Here is a 20,170-nt window from a genome sequence, read left to right as displayed (position 1 = left end):
GCTCCTTGGGACTTTGTTGAAGCTCCTGTCTTATAAACGAGGACTTCCTTCTGTGCAGTGACAGTCTGTACACTTTAACCACATCTGGAGAGGCAGTGCCCTCTGCTGGTTTTCCTTCACCTTGCACCACAGATGTCTGCACAACACATTGTGAATAAGCTTGAGACCTCAGACAAAGGAGTCAGGTCTCATGCTCCCAGCAGATACCTGAAATTTCCAATGTTACTAAACTGTGTGCATCTGTGAGATTTAGTGTGACGAACATAAATTAAATAACACACACACACAAATGCAGAAAACCTCTGATAAAACTTACCTACTTTTTTATTTTATTAGTTCTTAGAGAATGTTCTGCAATTAATTTTGATTATACTCACCTGCTCTGTTCAATCCTGCCAGATCCATTCACTCTTCCTTACCAACCCAGTTTTGTGTTCCCTGCCATCAAATAAAATAAAATTCATCCAGGTGTGCATTACAGTTTGTACAATGCATATATTCTTAGATGTGTGGCCTTCTAGTAGAGGGTAGTCTATGTACCTGGGGCTGCATCAATAAATAAACCAGAATCCTTCTCCCATTAGCTACCAACCGCACATAGTTCCTTAGTTATGGGTGGGAATGTCCACACTCCCTATTCTTGCTGGAACTCTGTCTGATCTGATCCTTTGCAAGTCTCACGTGTGCTATAGACGTCTGTAAATTCATATATCCAGCTGCCCTGCTATGTCCAGAAAACACTGTCTCTTTGTAGCCATCCGCCACTTGTGGCTTTGACATTCTCTCTGCACCCTCTGTCTCAGTGAACTCTGACCTTTGGAGAAGGGTCTATGATGGATATGTCCCACGTGGGACTGAATGTTTTGTAGTCTCTTCATCTCTACAGCACAGTGAGTTCTGGTTCTCTGTGACAATCACCACATGCTGCAACCAGGGAAGGAGGAAGATAAAATTTTATTTCAATGTCTAGAATTATTTTTTAAAATGAAGGAAGGAGAAAATTGTCCAAAATGATTTCCAGTGACTTGAGGCAAATGTTCTTATATTGTGTTTTTAATGTCTACACTATAGTTTATATTTGACAACTAACAGCTGACAAACGCTGCACTGGAAGGCCTGTGCCACAGGAAGTGGATGGGATTTCAGACCTCCTGGAAAGTTTGAGGAGAGACTGTAGGCACGTGGGGAGCAGGATGCACTTGCAGCACAGAAGTACATGACAGAGTCTCCAGGTTGGATGCCTGTGATGTGCAGGGAGAAATGTTTGGCTTTCTTATCCAGGAAAACTATCAAGTTTTGATCCAAATTTCTTTCCATATTTGAATGAATGTCAACAGTGAGTTTAGGATGCTTTCCAGGTCCTTGATTATACCAAGGGACATAGGACGAGACACTATGTACATATGTGCAGGTGGTGACAGCACTGGCTCCCTCCTGAACTCTCAGGGTGGGAAGATGCTCTTCTACTTTCTTGACGTGGCTCACCCCTATGTAGAAAGATGGAAAGAAAGAATGAATATTAGATTATCACTATCCAGGATTCTCCTTTTTTGTAGTAACTAGAGAAAACCTGAATAAAATAGAGTTCTTCCTGGGTGTATCAGAAATGCCCACTGAGCTTTCTGTGTCCCTAAAATCTTAACTCACCACCCAGCTGCAGCCACAGAAACATTAATAAAGTAAGAATATATTTCTTCATTGTCCTTCCTAATTAAGTTAAGATAAAGCATAGATCATGATGACAAGCAGATCAGCTACAGCTACCAGGGTGTTGTTCTTTCTCAGAAACAATTATAGCTTTTGAGACACCCACTCAGTCACTGAAAAAAAAAGACTGTGCTTCTGCCCTAAACCTGCACAATCAGTAAACAAGGAAGTAATTTCTCCCCCACAGTTGAGATCTACTACCACCTGGTGGTTGCATCCTTAACCGGTGAGGCCTCTGCTTAAGTGTTCTCTGATCTGTGAGGGACTCAGACACATAAAACAGCAATATGTCATATCAAGTGGGTTCAAGTGTTGAGATATCAAGATGGTATTCGTATACACTAGTAAGTCTGTTTCTGTTTCTTATACCTATACCTAACATAGAATATGTATAATTTTTATGTATAAACATATACACATGATGATTTCTTATATAAATGTATATACATGATACATTTTTATGTAAAGGTGTATGTGTGTGTATATCATTTCTCTTGTCTAGATCTGGATTCACTAATCTACTTACATATCCCAGAATATGTAAATCACTCACCAAACAACTCTTACTTTCCTCAGAGATAGATACTTAGGATAGTATTTATCCTTGGCGGCTTTGTCATTTGGATAAAGATCTTTTCTTGTCTCTCATGGGCTTCAAGTTTCAAGAGGAAAATGTCCTATTTCAGTGAGCTCTTGTCGACAATACAGATATGAATTTTTTTATCCATGCATCTTTTCTTCCAGAGAAGTTGGCCTGGAATCATAAATACACATAGATACTCTTAGGAAAGGTCTCAGAAGTTATTTGATCTTGAAGATGGCACCATCCACTTCACTCACTCCCACAGCATCTAGACTGAATTACTGATAGAATAATCAAACATTTAAATAAACCTATCTTTCCTCCATCTGTTGTGTGATGTTTTTCTCTTTTGGCTTTTTGTGGGGCCTACCACCCAGATCCCAAATCAATGACACACAGAGGATTATTCTTAGTTATGAATTCCCAGCCTTAGCTTGGCTTGTTTCTTGCCAACTTTTCTTAATGTAAATTAGCCCATTTACCACTTGCCTCTAAGCCTTTACCTTTCTCTTACTTCTATATATCTTACTTTCCTTCTTTTTCTGTGGCTATCTGGGTGGCTGGTCCCTAGCGCCCTCCTCTTCTCTCATTGTTCCTCATTCTCCTCCTGGGAGATTTCTTTTTCTGTTTATACCCTCTGCCTGTCAGCCCTGCCTATCCTTGCTCTGAGCTTGCTACTGGCCATTCATATATATTCATATATATTCATATATTAGGACCATCAGGTAAATAATCACAGGTTCACAGTGTTAACAAATGCAGCATGAACAAAAGTAACACCTCTGAAAATATATTCCCCAACACCTTCCTGTGGATGCTGCCAACACCCCCTGCTTCTAGTCCATTTCCTTGCTGTCAACTGTGAATGCCTATGAACACTGTCTATTTGGGGAACACACAGACTTGTGAATCAGTTAAGACATCTTCATTGTCCTTTCTTTCCCGGATTTCAATCCCCCTGCTACCATCCCCAGCCTGGTAACAGAACACTTGCATGGTTCTGTCCTTGCCCTCTGCTTGCAACCTGCATTTGACTCCACCACACCTTGCAGAGGACTCAGGTTTTCTCTGTGTAACAGCTCCAGCTGTCTCGGAACCAGCACTATGTATCATGCTGGCCTCAGACTAACAGGGATAGATATGCCTGACTTTGCCTTCTGGGTGCTGGGTGTGCCTCCACCTCCCAGCTAAAAGTCTTTTTAACATAAGTAATGTCTTCTTTAAATTCCTGTAAAATTCAAAATAGTTATAAACTTCATATATATATATATATATATATATATATATATATATCACATTTGGTTTTTCTTTTTTAGAAGAAAACAAAATATTTTATTGACAGATTTGAAGCAAAAGCATTCATAGGGCCTTTGTCTTCGATACATTTGTTTCAAGAATGTTGTCTTTTTTTTAATTTGTTTTATTGAAAAATACATTTTTCTCTACTCCCCTCCCTTACTCTCCCCTCCCCTTTAACCCTCTCCCATGCTCCCAATTTACTCAGGAGATAGATCTTGTTCTTTCTACCTTCCATGTAGATTAGATCCATGTATGTCTCTCTTAGGGTCCTTGTTGTTGTCTAAGCTCTCTGGAATTGTGAATTGTAGGCTGGTTTTCTTAGCTTTATATCTAAGATCCACTTGTAAATATATTTTATTTATCTTTCTGGGTCTGGGTTATCTCAATATGCTGTTTCTTAGCCTGCAAATTTCAAAACGTCGTTATTTTTTTCTGCTGTATAGTACTCCATTTTGTGAATGTACCACATTTTCATTATCTTTTTTGTTTGAAAGGAATTTAGGTTGTTTCATGTTCTGATTATTTGGTTTTTCAACAGTGGGTTTCTTGATGTAGCCCTGGCTGTCCTAGAATTTGCTCAGGCCAGGATGACCTAAAACTCATTTGGGAGGCTACCTCTGCCTTCCAAGTGCTGGGATTAGGGGCAAGTGAAAACACACCCAAACTTCTTATTCTAAGAGGTAAAAATCAGAACACACCTGCCCAGGGATGCCGTTGCCCAAACATAGCCTTTGTTCTCCCTCATCAAACATAAAGTAAATGCTCCCATAACATTCTCACACACTATCCTGAGGGGAAAAATATCCTCAACTGGGGTTATCTCTTCCTGAGTATGTCTAGTTTGCATCAATTTGACAAAAAAATAACCAGAATACCCACTATTATTGGCTAGTGTAGTCCCACAGATACAACTGCCCAAAATTATAGGACATTATAAATGCTTTTGGTTGTCCATCAGAATTTGATACTAAGCTCCTATTGCTGAAGTTATCACATACTTGCATCATAAACCATGCAAAAAGTAAGCTAGTACTGACACAGACACTTCCTCCCTACTATATGGCTTTCATGTTGCTGGAATGTGCTATGCATGCTACCAAAAGAGAAATGCAATCGTCTGTCTCACACAGCTGTGGACACATGAGTTACAATAATAACTGGTTTAGAAAGACATGCCCACAGTCACCTTTGCAGTAGTTGTAGAAACACCTTGGTAGTAACTAATTACTCTCTGATAATACTCCATAAGATGAAAGCCATATCTGACACCATTATAAAGTTGAGAATCTCTAGCTAGATATGTCATATATCCTAGGAGAGAATTTACTACTAGTACTCTACTAAATGGACATAGTATGAATCCATCTCCTAGTGACAGCATTTTACACATAGATTAATGGAAATCTCAACGCTCATTAGAGAAACTGATCACAGTAGTTGATTAAAACTGTGTCTCATATCAGCCAATGTGCAAAGAATAAGAGCCAGTGGAATGATCAGCCTTAATGGGATATTTATGTAACATAGCTAATGTCTCCTCCCTAGTTTCAGGGATCAGTGGGGAGAGAGAGCATTGGAGTCAGCAGTGGTGAATAACTACTAGGAAATGGTGTCTTCTGGACTCAGCAAGGCAGCTGCATATATGAAGCTGCAGTTTTATCATAGTTATTACAAGGCCTCTGTAATGTTAAGTCAGACAAAATCCTAGCTTGGATGGACAGCCAAGGTGAGCAAGAATACACTAAGTATGCTTGACCATGGAGCCATCTGTTCAGGCCCAGGACATTTGGATTTTCTTGCAACTATTAATAAGATATATCAAGGCACACAATGGATATACAATCCCATTATGAGATAAGGTCATGAACAAATGAAGCATAGATAATATATGCTCCATCCACTTAAGAAAACTTAAATTTTACTGTAATTGCTCCTATTTCATGATTTACGTGACCTTACAAATGATAGATGTTAATGAACTGAAATTTCATTATGTCCTTATAAAATGAAGACCAGGTCAACTAAATGTATCTAAAAATATACCTGTGGAAAAATTGAATTTAATAGAATTATCAACTCTGGAAAGTCTTTGATCTTCAGATGAGTAAGAAAGGGTGGAAAACATTCCGCAGCCTGCACAGGATGTACACTTTCGAGACTGCAGCATTTTGATTGCTCTCATCTTCAAATTTGAAAAAAGCATTTAGTATATTACTCATCCGTAGTTTCATAGATGAAATACAAATACTAAAATCAGTTTGGCTTTATATGTTGATACAAGGCATCAATTGGATGTGGAGAATAAATGAAACAACATATACTAAAGCAGAGTCTCTGTGCTGTAAATAATAGGAGTTAAAAACTGTAGGGATGCTACAGCTCAGAAAAGGTGTTGTTGTATATGAAACATCATCATAGGCTCATTCACAGCCCATCAGCAGGCAATGGTCCATGTTCCACAAAGTCTCCAGAAAGGACTGAGGATGTAGTCCAGTCAGTTGTATGCATCTTCAAGATCCTTGTTTGGCTGCCAGCATGTATAAATTGGTCATGGGGCACATATTCTAGCACTTGGAAGATAGAGGTAGGACAATCAGAAATGCAAAGGCATTTTAGTTATACAACAAGTCTGACATTAGTCTAGATACCTGAAACTCTCTCAAAACAGAAGAGAGAGAGAGAGAGAGAGAGAGAGAGAGAGAACAAGATAAAGAACAGAAAAGAAAAAATTTATCTGAACAGATTATACATCAGCATCCTAGGTTTTTGTTTGTTTGTTTTTTGTATTTTGGTATCTTCTCTGTTTCCTTTACTCCTTTCAAACAACTATCCAACCTATACAACATTTATCTGCCATGGAGAATACGTTTCATGATGATCTTCAGCCTTAAATCACAAATAGTGCTGAAACATGTAGTGGTATTTCAATTGTATTTTAATAAATAAAGTTTGCCTGTGGATTGGGAAAGTAAAAGAGCCACACTAGTCAGTCTTACAGTCAGGCAGTGGTAAAACACATCTTTAACCTTAGTAGCCACATTAATTTCCATAGAAACCAGGCAGTGAATGCCTTTAATCTCAGTGGTGCACACCTTTAATCCTAGTTTTAGAGAGGATTATAAAAGGGAGGGAGGAGACAGCTCTCAGGAACAGTCTCATTCTGAGATTCTGGGAGGCAGAATTGCCATCAGACTGAGGTCAAGGTAAGAGCAAGTGGTTGGCTGATTTGCTTTTCAAGTCTTCAGGTTGAACCACAATATCTGCCCCTGAGTCTTTATTAATCGTCTTTCAGATGCACACACTATATTTTCTTCTGTACATGCATATACACTCTGAAAAACTTTAACCATTTCACTAAAATGAAACATATGTTTGTGGTGATGTTTCATTTGTATTTTAATAAATGAAGCTTGCCTGAAGATCAGAGAGTAAAACAGCCATGCTGATCAGCCTTACAAACCAAACACATACCTTTAACTGCAGGTAGCCACACTAGTTTGCCACAGAATCTGGGTAGTAATGGTGCATGCCTTTAATAAGACGGAAAGAGACAGTTCTTACATGCAGTCTCATTCTGAGATTCCTGGAGGCAGGATCACCATTTTCAACTAAGGTGGAGGTAAGACCCTGTGGCTGGCTGTTTTGTGTTTCTGACTTTCAGGTTAAACTCTGATATCTGTCTCTGAGTACACATTAATCATGCTGTACATGTGCCTTTTCTTTTGCATGTCTTTATTGCAGGACCTCACAGCACTCTGATGCCTGAAGAGTCATTCTGAGGACACTGATGGCTGCTCAGTGAGAAGAGACCAGTGGCAAGGACAGCAGTGAGATGCTGGACCACGATGCTCACAGTTACTGGTGGGGATTCCTGATACTACCGGGAAGCAAACAGGTGCTTTAAAGTAAATGGGCTGCTTGTTTCTGAAGTTTTCATTTGATATTAGAATATTTAAAATATCAAATGATTGAATACTGAAAAGTTAAACAAGATGAGAAAGAAGTTTTGTGTATTTGCTGAGGTCCTACAAGTCTGTTGTATGAGCACATACATGTATGACACATGCTGCTCTAATCTTCATTCTGAAAATTAGAACTCAAGAACAGAAAAAAAACCTGAAACTTCCCAAGTCAGCTGTGTATCTAGACAAGATAATGAAGGAAAGAATGTAGACACCACTTCCTGCTAGAGTCAGATAATATCCTGATGGAGGAAAAGATTGAACTGGCTTCAAACCATGCATAGAAGTGGATAGAACACTTAACACAATTCTAGGCACAAGCTATATCAACGTGACTGGATACTCATGCTAAAATATCAGATAATAGGAATGGGTTAATTTAAGATATTAGAGCTAGCTAGCAATATGCTTAAGTGATTGGCCAAACAGTGTTGTAATTAAAAAAAAATCGTATTTGTCAACTCTATGGGCCCCATATATATAAACATATGTATTACAGATAAATGGCTAGACAGATACATGCATTTGTTCTGTAATGAAACTTAGGCAACAAAGGAGATGATTCGCTTATTTCAACAAAGAGTTTATCAAGGAGTCTCAGCATCACCTTCACGGAAGAAGCACTGCCCCTCTGTGAAGAAATAAGAAGGTCTTCACCCTCAACAGTGTCCTGGGCTTAGAAGCCCACTTTTTGAAGAAAGAAAGGCATGAAATCTTTCTCTGCTGCCAACATTTTTGAGATGGAAAGTAATTGTGTCTATGTTGAGTTTAGCTATAACTTAATTTTCTCTCCTTCCCCTTCCAATCCTTCACCGTGAATCTTCATGATACCTTATCTTTCTATTGTGCCTAAAACTACTTCATTCTGAAGAACGAGAAGAGTCATTCATAAGATAAAATGAGACTATAATTCTTGCTATTTACAATAAAACTCAGTTTTTATTTTAATATTAAAATGTGATTATTATATAATAATAAAACATCTGGATTTCACCTGATTTCTGTTTTATTGTCCCCTTACATAGACTGGATGTTCACATCGTGATAATTAAACCAAAAACTTTATTTTCCTTTTACTAAATTTTTATCATTTCTTTTATGTTTACTATTATAATAATCATATCAAGCCATCCTTCTAAATTTTCTATAATTCCCTCCTTATTCTATTGCATCTTTATGGCCATTTCTTTCTTTAATTGTTGCTACACATGTATATATAAACATATTTATTCCTAAATATGTGTCACCGCTCAGTTGTACATTGTTGATTGTAAGTATTGTTTCAAGACTGACTAGTCTGTATTGGATAACCAATTGATATAATCATCTCTGGGAAAACTATGTCTCCAACTATCAGAATTCCCTAGCTGACAGTAGCTCATGAGCTAGGATTGATGCTTTGTGCTCTTTCCTCATGAACCTTAACATGTCATTGTTGTTCTTTTTCAGCTCATGTTTAGAGAGTCATGTTGGTGAGTCTTCATGTGTGTAGCTTCTCACATTCTTAGGAGATACAATGTACAGCAAAATCCTGACCCTCTAGTTATTATCATCTTTCCTCCCCCTCTTCTTCAGTATTTCCTGAACTATATGTGCAAGAATTATATTATAGACATAGCCATAGGAACTAGACCTTGATTGCTGTGTTTTCTACAGTGGCCTCCATCTGCTAGAAAACTCATGGATCTCAGAGGGGAACCTACAACCACTAATTAGTAAACCAACACAATCTCTAACTACATCCTAATCATTTCTTCATTACCACATACATATTCCTTTTCACGAGGTCTGCTCACTTGATTCATTTTAGGATGAGTCACTTATTCTATTTTTTAAGTTATAAGAGGTTTTCAGATATTCTATTTAAAGCTAATTGAACATGATATATGTTGAGTAGTTTCTCATAGTTGCTGTTCTCTTATTTTTAATGACATTCAAATCTCCATCTAGAAATCTTCGAATCAGTGATGAGCATAGTGAAATATATAAAAGGGTAATTCTAAATAATGATTTAGAAGATTAAATACTTCAATATTCCCAAAATTCTTCTTTAAATTCAATAAATTAACATTAAAACTCTACCAACTTTATAAAATTTATGTACTGAATGAATACTGTATAACTGTGGGTTTCACCATTCTGTGGAAAAGTGTTCCTGGGTCATGTAAGAAAACTTCTTAATTATGAGTCTTTGAGTGAGTTAGCAACAGAATTCCTAATGACTTATGTTTGAATCTCCTTTTTGAGTTCCTGCCTTGATTACCACCAAAGATGGACTATGACATAAAAGTGGCTAAGTAAATCTCTTGACCTTCTAAGTTGCTTTTTCTCAGAGAGTGTTATCACAGCAACATAAAAGAACCTAGATTATACAGTTATTGTAAATTCTTTCATGACTTGATGTTCTTGTTGTTTCCACAGTGTGTGTTCTCTTCACTACCCCTGACCCTGTCCACCTGGAAGCCTGCCTTTGCCTTTCATTTCCTTTTCTCTTTATCCATTGTGAGTTCATCACACTGAGGCTTAAATAATCACATTGATTTTGCCCTCCCATTAGTTTCTATGTTAGTTCTAAGGTGAACATTCAGGCTTCAAGGAGGAGTATATATTGAGAATTGAAGATAAAACCAAAGTTCTGAAGCTTTGAAGCCAAAACCCTACCTGAAGTTACAACTCTACCAATACTGAAAAGAGCTACTAAACAAGGCAGTTGTCCTTCTTGGGACACACCCACCCAGCTGAAGGTTTGTGTTCTGGCTGCAGGTGTGTGGGGAGCACTGTGGATCCACAGCACAGAAATAAGTGCCTGAGTCTGTGGTCTGAGAGGAGGAAATGTACAAAGAGCTGCGGCGTTGCTGAGTGACTGTCGTGGACTTCAGTCTTCCTCTCTGCTTTGTTCCAGTAGGATTGAAGAACAGGCTGATGAGGGGTCCCCCAGGGCTTTGGTGAAACCACTGCATTTGGTTTGCAGAGGTGGAAAAGTTGCACTGCAGCTCTGCATTCTCTCCCTCCTGCAGAACCAAGGACACAGGACTCTGCTTCACCTGTTGCCCTTTCACCCCTGATTAGAAATAGAGAAAAAACACAGATGAGAGTCATTGAGCATACACAGAATCCTGAACACGACCCCATGCCCTCTGAGAAGTGTGAGATCCGCAGAACTCCTGAACTGCTTCCCCACCCTCCTAGTGCTGAATAGAATCCTCGCTGTCCCCTGAATGTGGACAGTCAGACTCACAGCAAACCGCGCACAGCATCCCTAGCAGGGAGGACAGCAGCCTCTTCATGGTGCTTGCCTGACTGCTGGAGACAGAAGCAAGTAACCAACACCTAGACTGCGGTGTCAGGATAGCTGTTGAAGTTTCTGTTCTCTTACATCCAGTCAGCTCCACTGAGGAACCCTGGCAGACCAGACACTGCTGAGTTCCCTCCCAGATTATGAAGCCTGAAGCTCCTCCCAAACCAGACCTGGCTGAGTGAGAGTTTGGGTAAAGCACAGGGTGATGTGAGATTCCCCTCTCTGTGCTATGAATATGTTTTGTGACAATTGGTTATTAAAGAAGCTGTTTTGATAAATTGCTTAGTAAAGTAAAGCCAGGCAGAAAATTCAAACAGTGATAACGAGAGAAAATAGGTGGAATCAGAGAGATGCCATGTAGCTGCTAAAGGAGAAAGACACCAGACCACAGCCAGAACCTTACCAGTAGGCCATACACAGTGACAATAAACAGATTGATATAAACGGGCTAATATAAGATGTAAGAGTTAGTTAAAATTATGGCTAAGATACTGGCCAAACAGTGTTGTAATTCATATAATCTATGTGTCATTATTCTGGTCTGGGCAGCCGGGAAATGAACAAGCAGTCTCCGTCTACAATAGTGTGGGGAGCATTTTGAGAAAACTCTGGTGTTGTATGCAGTTAGGGATCCTGGAAGCAAGAGAGGACCAGCCCCTCCCAAGGAGACCAAGCCTCAGCTGTAAGAAGACCTGGCACACTCAGAGAAGCAACAGCTAATGGTTTACCTCAGGAAACAGATGCATGTTCTAACTACAGACCTTTTATTAGAGTCTGAGAGATGGCTCAGCAGATAAAGGTCTTTGTCTTTCTAGGAGGCCTTAGTTCCCTCTACAGCATCTATTTCAGGTGGCACACAGCTGCCTCTAACTCCAACTCCTGGGGACCTAACTCCCTCTTCTGTCTTCCGCAGAACCTGTCTAAATGTACCAGACATTTGCACAGACCCACTATCGTACACATTAAATACAATCTTCACCTGTGGAATAACTGAAGTGAAATGACTGCAGCAGGTAAGGGAAAACAAACAACAAACAAAACAAAAACCCAGGAACATAACGACAGTGTAATGTAACAGTCTCATAGTTCTGGAATGCATCTTAAAAATTGGAACATTTCTGCAGAGTCACGGTTTGTTCTAAATGTCATTTAAAAATGTGACCACATAGGAAGGAAGTGGGTTGGGGAAGCTAGTGCAGGAGAGCTGCATCCTTGGGAACAGGGCCAGAAGCTGCTGTGCTGCTGCACATGGTGACTGCAGGAGACAATGCACTCGAGTTCATAAAAATAGAGGAATGCATTTCAAAATTTTCACCATTAATATGACTACTTGAGAAATGAGACTAGTTATGAAAATAAGCAATTGCCTCATCAATAACTCACAGCAATAGCCTTGCTTTATTTGAACCACCAGCTCCCAATAATAATAAGACACTTCTTTTCAGTATGAAAGCTTGGCCTTATCTTAAGCTTATTCTCACTAACTCTTAAAACTTTAATTAACCTATTTATATTAACCTAAATTCTGCCATATACCTCATTACCTCATCCATATTGTGTGTCCAAATTTCTCTGCCTCTCACTGGATAATCAGCTGCTCCAGATTCTTCCCAGAGTTCCTATGTTTGCCTGGAAGTCTTGCTTATATCCTCCTAAGCTATTGTCCATACAGATCTTTATTAAACCAATCAAAAGGTATCTTAGACAGGCAAGGAGGGAAAACATCTCTTCACACAGTACAATCTAATATCCCACAAAACATAACCAACCTTATGCTATCTCAGCCCACCATTGTCTCTAACAGTATTAGACCAGTTAGTGACTTCCAATGCTGTAGGAAAATTTGGTAGAATTTTGACTCAGGTAACACAATGCTGTGAAAAATGTGAATTTTTATTGCCTCATAAAAATTATACAGAATGTTGAAATTGAAATTTTGAAGAAAAGAACACAGATCCTTTCTATCAAAATGAAAAATAAATGGTAACTAAAATCTATACCACACACATGAAGCATTTCTCAAGACTCCACATTTGCTTTACTGGTGCATTTACAGGACATGCCGACTCCTTGAAAGTGCCTGAGTCTATGACTCTGGTCTCTTATTCTGCAAGTCTCAGGTGATTTGTGTCCAGCTTTGCACTTGTGACTCAGGGCAGAGAAACACCCAGCTGACTGAGACCCATTTTCAGGGATCTCCAAGTAAAGAGAGTTTTCATTCTTCCTGCACTCAGTCTGAAAACCCTCCCATGTCTGAGACAAGCTGGCTTTCTCGTGTGAGTTTAGATGGTTCTGGAGACCCAGGTGAGGGTGTTGTGCATGAAGGAAAGGACTCTGAGGCACAACACATGAATAGCAGCCCCTCAAATACATAGCAGTTGCTGCAAATGCACAGATGCAGCCATCAGACTGGGAAACCAACTGAGCATCCTCCTGCACCATCAGTACTGTGGGAAGATTAGGCAAAGGAGGGACCACGTTCATAGGGAAAGAGCAGTATTCTTTCTGATTCAGGCCTGAAGCAGAATGACAGTGGCCAGTAGAGCAACTCTGAGCCTCAAGATACAGAGCAATGTCACCAAGGTGAGCAGGAAGCAGCTCACACCTTCCTGGAGAATCCCAGGAAGCAAATACAGCCTGAAGAATAAGAGAGGTAGATAGAGGTTGCTCTGACCTTAAGGAAGTTTAGATACCTTCATCCTGGGGACATTGGAGAGACCGTGAAAACAGACATTGACTGTCTTTCCCTTGGTCTGTCTCTGGCATCTGCATAAAGTATGTTCTACTGCAGCACTGGAAGAGGTTTAAAAAATAACTGTTTAGTAATTTCATACATGACCATAATGTATTCAGATAGAATCCACCACCACTCTACTCCCCTTACACCTCCTCCCACAACTCTCTATGGACCCCGCTCCTCCTGCAGAAGCCAGGAAACTAGAACCAGACCATTAGGGCAAGTGAATGAGCTTAAGAGGAAGACATAGTGTAGTATAACACAGGAGGCATAACATCGAAGGGGCATGAGGAGTATAAGGGGAGAGAGACATGACAGGGTATGGGGGAGGAAGGTTTCTGTGGGTTTATTCTTTTTTTTTCTACTCCTGAGAGAATGATGGGCACTGAAGACACTCCATATGGAGCTTGTTTTCTTCTTGGAAAAATTGGTGTATTGATCAAAAAACTGCCCTTGCCTCAACTGCTGACAGTAAGCATGCTGTTCAAACTGGACAAGCAGGATACAAGGAAAAGCAACTGCTAAACCTTGTCAAGACAGGGTAGGACAGTCTTTCAAATTTTCCTTCTTTTAAAAATGGTCTGTCAGATATTCTAGGCCTACAGCCGGAGTTGGTTGCCCTAATGTTTCAGAGAGACTTTGGGTGACTGTCCAGGTAGCCATCTATTTGTCATTTCTTACACCTTTTGGAAGTTGCTTGCTTGCCCTTCCTGCTTACTCAGATAATACTATTTTCCTTCACAGGTCTTTGATGTGGTTGAAGACTAGATAGAGTTGCTGTTCTCTCTTATCTTAGCTAGATAATTAGGTATAAGGCTGAGACTCTTCAGAATAGGACAGTTAATAAAATAATTTCTGTTATTTGCCAATTACTTATAGCCTGGACATTCAGTATGTGTTTCTTGCTTGACATTGTTCTTGTTGTTTGTAGTTCTATTTTTGTGTATGTTATGTTATAGCCCTTTCTTTCTCCTGAAAAATACTTGATAATTGTTGATATTATAAATAGTTTTATGTCAGGATTAGAACCTTATTTAGATGAAAAGGGGAAGTATTGTGGGAATTCATTCCACCAATAAATTTGGGATATTGACCTTAGGGCAAGGCTTCTTAACTGTGGATATGATCTCTCATAAGGAGAGGGAGACTGTCATTCTCTCTCTTTTTTTCAGTTTATTTATTTTTATTAAAAATTGCCATCTCCTCCCCTCCCCATCCCCCTTCCCTTCCCTCAACATAGTGTAGAGAACCCTGATGGCTCTTTGGCCTGGAGAGGGAGGGAGTGGGGGTATGGGGTTTATTCTAATCTATAAATACACCATTTACTCTTTAGAAAGGAGTGTCCTCTAGAGGACAATTGAGAAATAACAAGTTCACAGAGGCAGTGAAGTGGCCTATCTTTGCTGACATCTTACTGTGAATTCCAAGACTTTTCATCATGCACAGAGAAAGTTTAATTCTTTCTATGTACAAAGCTTGTGAGTTTTTTTAAAAAAATATAGTTAGTTATGACCTGAAATGGAAAAATAAGATATTTTAGAGTGAGGAAATTGCAGCATCTTTACAGATTTCAGGACAAGCACCAGGGACATAGGAATCAGAAGACGGCATAGTTTCCAGAATTCTACACAATGTCATCCAACTGACCAACAAAAAGTTGTGATTCATGTTGCTAGGAATATTGCAGATATGTTAGCATATGAAGAGTAAATAGGAGAGTACAAATTTGAATAAACATTTTAACTGTATATTTAAAAATAACCAGCAAGTTTACAGACGTCTTTAATTTGTTGAACTCAGAATTGAATTGAGAGGCTTAGTTTTCTGTGCAGTCCCTTTGCCATTCTTATAAAATACAACTTGACTCAGAAGTGTCATGGTCCATAGTCTAGGTCTTGGCCACAGGAGGAGACTATGCCATGCATGGACACCATGGGGCAAGAGAGTTATGAACATCACATTTCTATTCCACTACCACAATTCTCCCTCTCACAAGGTATTTTGAGTGTTAACTAGTCTCTCTCTTCTTTCCCTCCCTCCCTACCTCCCTCCTTTGTGAGTGTTTGTGTTAACATGTAGCATTCAATGATAAAATTTTGGTGTCAAAGTAAGAACATAAAGGACAGATTTTATTTAGATAGATCAGAGTGTACAGTGTGGTAACAGTGAGCAATAAGAGTGTCAAAGAACATTGGGAGCAAAGAGGAGAGACATCAATTCCAATACTAGAAAGTGACTGGAAATAAACCAAACCAACATGACTTTCAGATAGGGAACTGAGAAACAAATAGACATAATGTAAAACACCATTAAATAAAAGCCTTAAAATCTTGGTGACTATATATGTGTACAATGAGAAGACAGTGGGTCACACGAATAAGTTCAACTCAGTCATTCAACCTAACCGGATCCAAAATATGATTATGGTTTCTTTACCATCACCTGACCAATGAAAATTAAAATTGAGGGGTATTTGGCAAAGAACAGTCTTCAAAGTATTTTACTTAAAAAAAAATCAATTTAAATTGAAGACTATGTGACCATATCACTGGGCTCCCCTGAAACCTTGAGTCTGTTTGGGTAAAGTACTCTGGAGCATGTGTTCTTTACCCTACAATAAATATTATTCCAATCTGGATATTTGGCTTACATACTCTGAAAGGAATATCTTAATGTCATAATTTATCAAATTAATACTCTCATATTATGATTTTACATTCAGAAATCTAGCTGTGGGGAAATTAGGTGAATTTATTAAATAAAAGTCTCAGTACCAGACATGGGAGTTATTGTTCAGAGGCCCCAGAGGTATGCAAACAATACAGGCAATTGTCTTGGCAGTTTTCTTTATTCAGCCAATGAAAACAACATAGACAGAAGACCCTCCTACACCAATCAAAGACTAAAAGAGCTGCACTGGTCAGTCTTACATACCAGTCAGTAGTGACACATGCTTTTAATCCCAGTAGACACACTAGTTTGCCATAGAAACTGGACAGTAGTGGTGCACATCTTTAATCCCAGTTCCACAGAGGAATATAAGATGGGAAAAGACAACTCTCTCACAGTCTTATTCTGAGGAATCCTGGAGGCAGAATTGCCATTTTAGACTGAGATATAAGTAAAAGCAAGTGGCTGGCTGTTTTGCTTTTCTGACCCTCTGATCAAACCTCAGTATCTGTCTCTGGGTTTTTATTAATCATGCTACACTTTAGTGTTAGTCATTCTGCCCTCACATTCCTCCCTTTACCCAACACACTCATCCACTCCCCTATCATTTATACCTGCTCCATTTAACATTTTATGGATTTTTTTCCACTTCCTTTGTAGATGCCCTCCTCACTCACAACCTCTTATTGATACCTAACATCATTCCAAATGAAACACACATATTAATAGTAGAGTTCACATACTTAAGATAATACTCTGTTTGTTTTTTTAGGTCTGGGTTACCTTGCTCAAGAGAACTGTTTTCATTTACCTGAAATAATAAAATAATCATTGCTTTGGGGTGAAGATGTATGGTTTGAAAATTAATAAAAAAGAAATGTTTAATTTACATGTCGGGATCTAATAAAGCATGTAACTGTGATCATAATGTGATTTCTTCCTGTGTAAAATTTTTAATTTGATTTTGGAAAACACAACTTTTGGTTGTGAGGTGATTTTCTTCTTGCATGGAAATTTTTGCCTTAGGTGATATAAAATTGCTAAGAGAAAAACTAAGAGAGGAAAATGAAGTTTTGCATCCCCAGATAAGTCTTCTTTTTGTGTTTAGCTACTACTCCACACCTCCTCTCCACTTTCTGTGATCTTCTGGAATGAACTCCAGCAGTGTAAAATTATAAGTATTTAGGATACAGTTAGAAGCTGCATAGAATTAGGAAAGTGGCTGTAGTGAGTTCTTCTCTAGGATCTATGTCCTCTCCAGGCATGGGTAGTTAACTATGTTTGCAGTGTTTACCTGAATTCATTGCTACTGAGCAGTCTTGAATTCAGTAAGGCATATGTTAGTTTCCCCAAAGATAAAAGTGCTCTTATTTTACCCTTTTGAACATCTTGCCTTGGTGGTCATTATTTTGGTTTATAGTCTTTAAACAACATGAAGGACTATTGATTGCATTTCTCCTTGGATTCTTACATGATATCTTCATATATTATGAGAACTCCTCCTTAAGGAAGAGTTTTCAGGGCAGTTCTAGCTGACTTTCTACAAGTCCTATGTGTGAAATATGTGACAACCTTAGAAATAGATCTTGCCTTCAAATTCAATGAGGGCAATCAAGGACAATAACAATAGCCTGTTTCATTTGGAGGAGACTCTGGAAGCCCCCAACTAACAACTTGAAGGGTCGGTTCCCATGCCTGGCACTTGTGGGGTTTTTTATTGCATTTGGCATTCATTCCAGGTTTGACAAGCACTCTTATGAGAGATTCTATCTATGCTGTGCCATTTAAGTAGTTTTTGAATTTAAAAATGCTGTTTGACATTTAATTTTGCCTCCTAAACAATAAGAGTGCATATACTAATTTGTCGTTTTTTGTGAGCACAAACATGAATCTTTCTTGAGGGTCACAATGGCCTTTGATGTCAGATCTTTTTTCCTTCTCAGAAAGATAAATATGAATAGTAAAGAACTTTCTTTAAACAGTATTTTGTTTCCAGAATTGAGATGGATCAAAACCTTGGCTTCCTTTCTTACATTGCAGAAGAATTATCAGAGAACCTAACTCTAATCCCAGGTGAGTGACTGCACCATGTGCTCAGAATTTAAGCAAAGTGCAATGGCCTATGAGAGTGGACATGAAAGGGGAGGACTTTCAAGAGTGTTTCAGGACTAGGCTGCCTCCTACATGGTGTATAGAAAAGAGAAGGAGCTGCTTTTTGGTCCTTATCTTGAGAGTTCCAACAGTTGTACTTGCTTAGAAGATTAACAAATTGATTGCTATTGGGGAGTGTGAAGGATTCAGTGAGAAAGGCCCCATAAGCTCATCTATCTGAATGTTTCATTCTGAATTGGTGGACTGTTTAGTACAGACCAGTAGGTGTGGTCTTGTCACAGGTGATGGGTCACTGGTTGTGGCTTTGGAATCTCAAAGTCTAAGCTGCCCAGTCTTTCTCTCTCTGCCTCTCTCCCTGTCTCTCCCTGTCTCTCCCTCTCCCTCTCCGTCTCCCCCCCTCTCTCTCTGCCTCTTATTAGTGATCAGATTTAAGCTCTTAGCTACTACTCCAGAAACATGGCTGACTGCCTGATACTATGCTTGCCACAGTGATCATCATGGCTCACACACTGAAACTATAATCAAGCCCCAATATAAATTGTCTACTTTATGGTTTCTCTTCACAACAAAAGAACAATAACTGGGACTAGAAGATAGAATGAGCTCTCTATAACATTGACCAAGGAGAGGAAAAATATGAATAACATTTGGGGTGAGATTGAGGCAGATTTTTAAATACTAGAGTTTAATGTTTTCATTTGGTCATAAATTTGTGGGGTAAGAACAGAATATTGCCAGAGAATTTAAATCACTAAATTTTGTTAAGACATCTTGGTAGCTATAAATCCCATGTCTGAGTTTTCCTGGAGATGTTCTCTGTGAGAGATCATCCACTTCAGGAGAGAAGAGTATTAAAGGGGATCAAAACCCACGTTGTCTCTGGCAATGACTTTCACCCTATTCTGTCAGAATATCCCCAAATTCCTAGTTTTCTAGGGATCTGACATGAGATTTGATACTGTTTTCCAGGATCTGGGTAAACCCCATGTAGATAAGACATAAAGCTCTCCCTCACAAGACCACCCCTCAGCCCTCCTACACCCTTGGTTTGTGTGCAGCTTCCCCTGCAGTCTCCCTCACTGTGTCACTCAGAGCACAGTAGTACAGGGCAGAGTCCCACAGCTGCACTGAGGATTTCTGCAGGTGGAAGGAGTTGTTGCTCTTATGGAGAGTGGCGTGGAACCCTTGGTGCTCTGTCCTCTTGTTGTCTGTGGCGCTCCACAGGAGTAGCTGAGGGCCTTTCTTCGGGTATTGCACATACCAGAAAAGGTAAGGACTTCTAGTAGTCTCATAGGTGCAGCTCAGCTTCACAGGAAACCCTTCTGTAGAAGTAACAAGACCTTCTGTCTGGGTCACTGAGTCTCCATTGCTCCTCTCTGAAAATTAAAAAAAAAAGGAAGAAATGACTTTTCTACGTGAAGACAAAGGCACAGACTTCCATAGTTGTAAGAAAATGACATCATCATTGTTTAGTCTAAATGTAACTTACTGAGCATTAAGAGGAGCAGCAAAACTGAGCAGATGTCAAGAAGCATGTTCATAGAAGCCAGTGACACTTGGTTCTTGAGTTCACCAAACTCACAGGGCAAGTCTCCTCAGAACCTTATTGAAACTCCTCACTCATAAACAAAGATCTCCTTCTGCACAATGACAGTCTATCATGTGAAGCCACCACATAAGTGCAGACATTAACCACATCTGAAGAGGCAGCACCCTCTGCTGATTTCCCTTCAAACTGCACACAAATGTCTACACAACACTTAGTAAATAAACTTGAAGCCTCACCCAAAGGAGACAGGTCT

At 39.3% G+C, this 20,170-nt stretch overlaps 3 gene segments (V, D, J or C); all 3 read right to left on the bottom strand.

Moving 5' to 3' along the window:
* Positions 1-30: 30 nt before the first annotated feature.
* Positions 31-1,699, bottom strand: LOC121676965. The segment is given in 3 exon segments: positions 31-136; positions 1,091-1,487; positions 1,648-1,699. Coding segments are annotated over 3 exon segments (555 nt in total).
* A 6,439-nt stretch (positions 1,700-8,138) lies between these two features.
* LOC121676964 lies at positions 8,139-10,838 on the bottom strand. The segment is given in 3 exon segments: positions 8,139-8,182; positions 10,286-10,612; positions 10,790-10,838. Coding segments are annotated over 3 exon segments (420 nt in total).
* Positions 10,839-19,403: 8,565 nt separating this feature from the next.
* Positions 19,404-19,909, bottom strand: LOC119800445. The segment is given in 2 exon segments: positions 19,404-19,744; positions 19,858-19,909. Coding segments are annotated over 2 exon segments (393 nt in total).
* Positions 19,910-20,170: the final 261 nt, after the last annotated feature.

The sequence above is a fragment of the Arvicola amphibius genome, chromosome 13 (genome assembly GCF_903992535.2).
Source record: "Arvicola amphibius chromosome 13, mArvAmp1.2, whole genome shotgun sequence".
Lineage (NCBI taxonomy): Eukaryota > Metazoa > Chordata > Mammalia > Rodentia > Cricetidae > Arvicola > Arvicola amphibius.
This window is presented reverse-complemented; position numbering and strand designations above follow the sequence as displayed.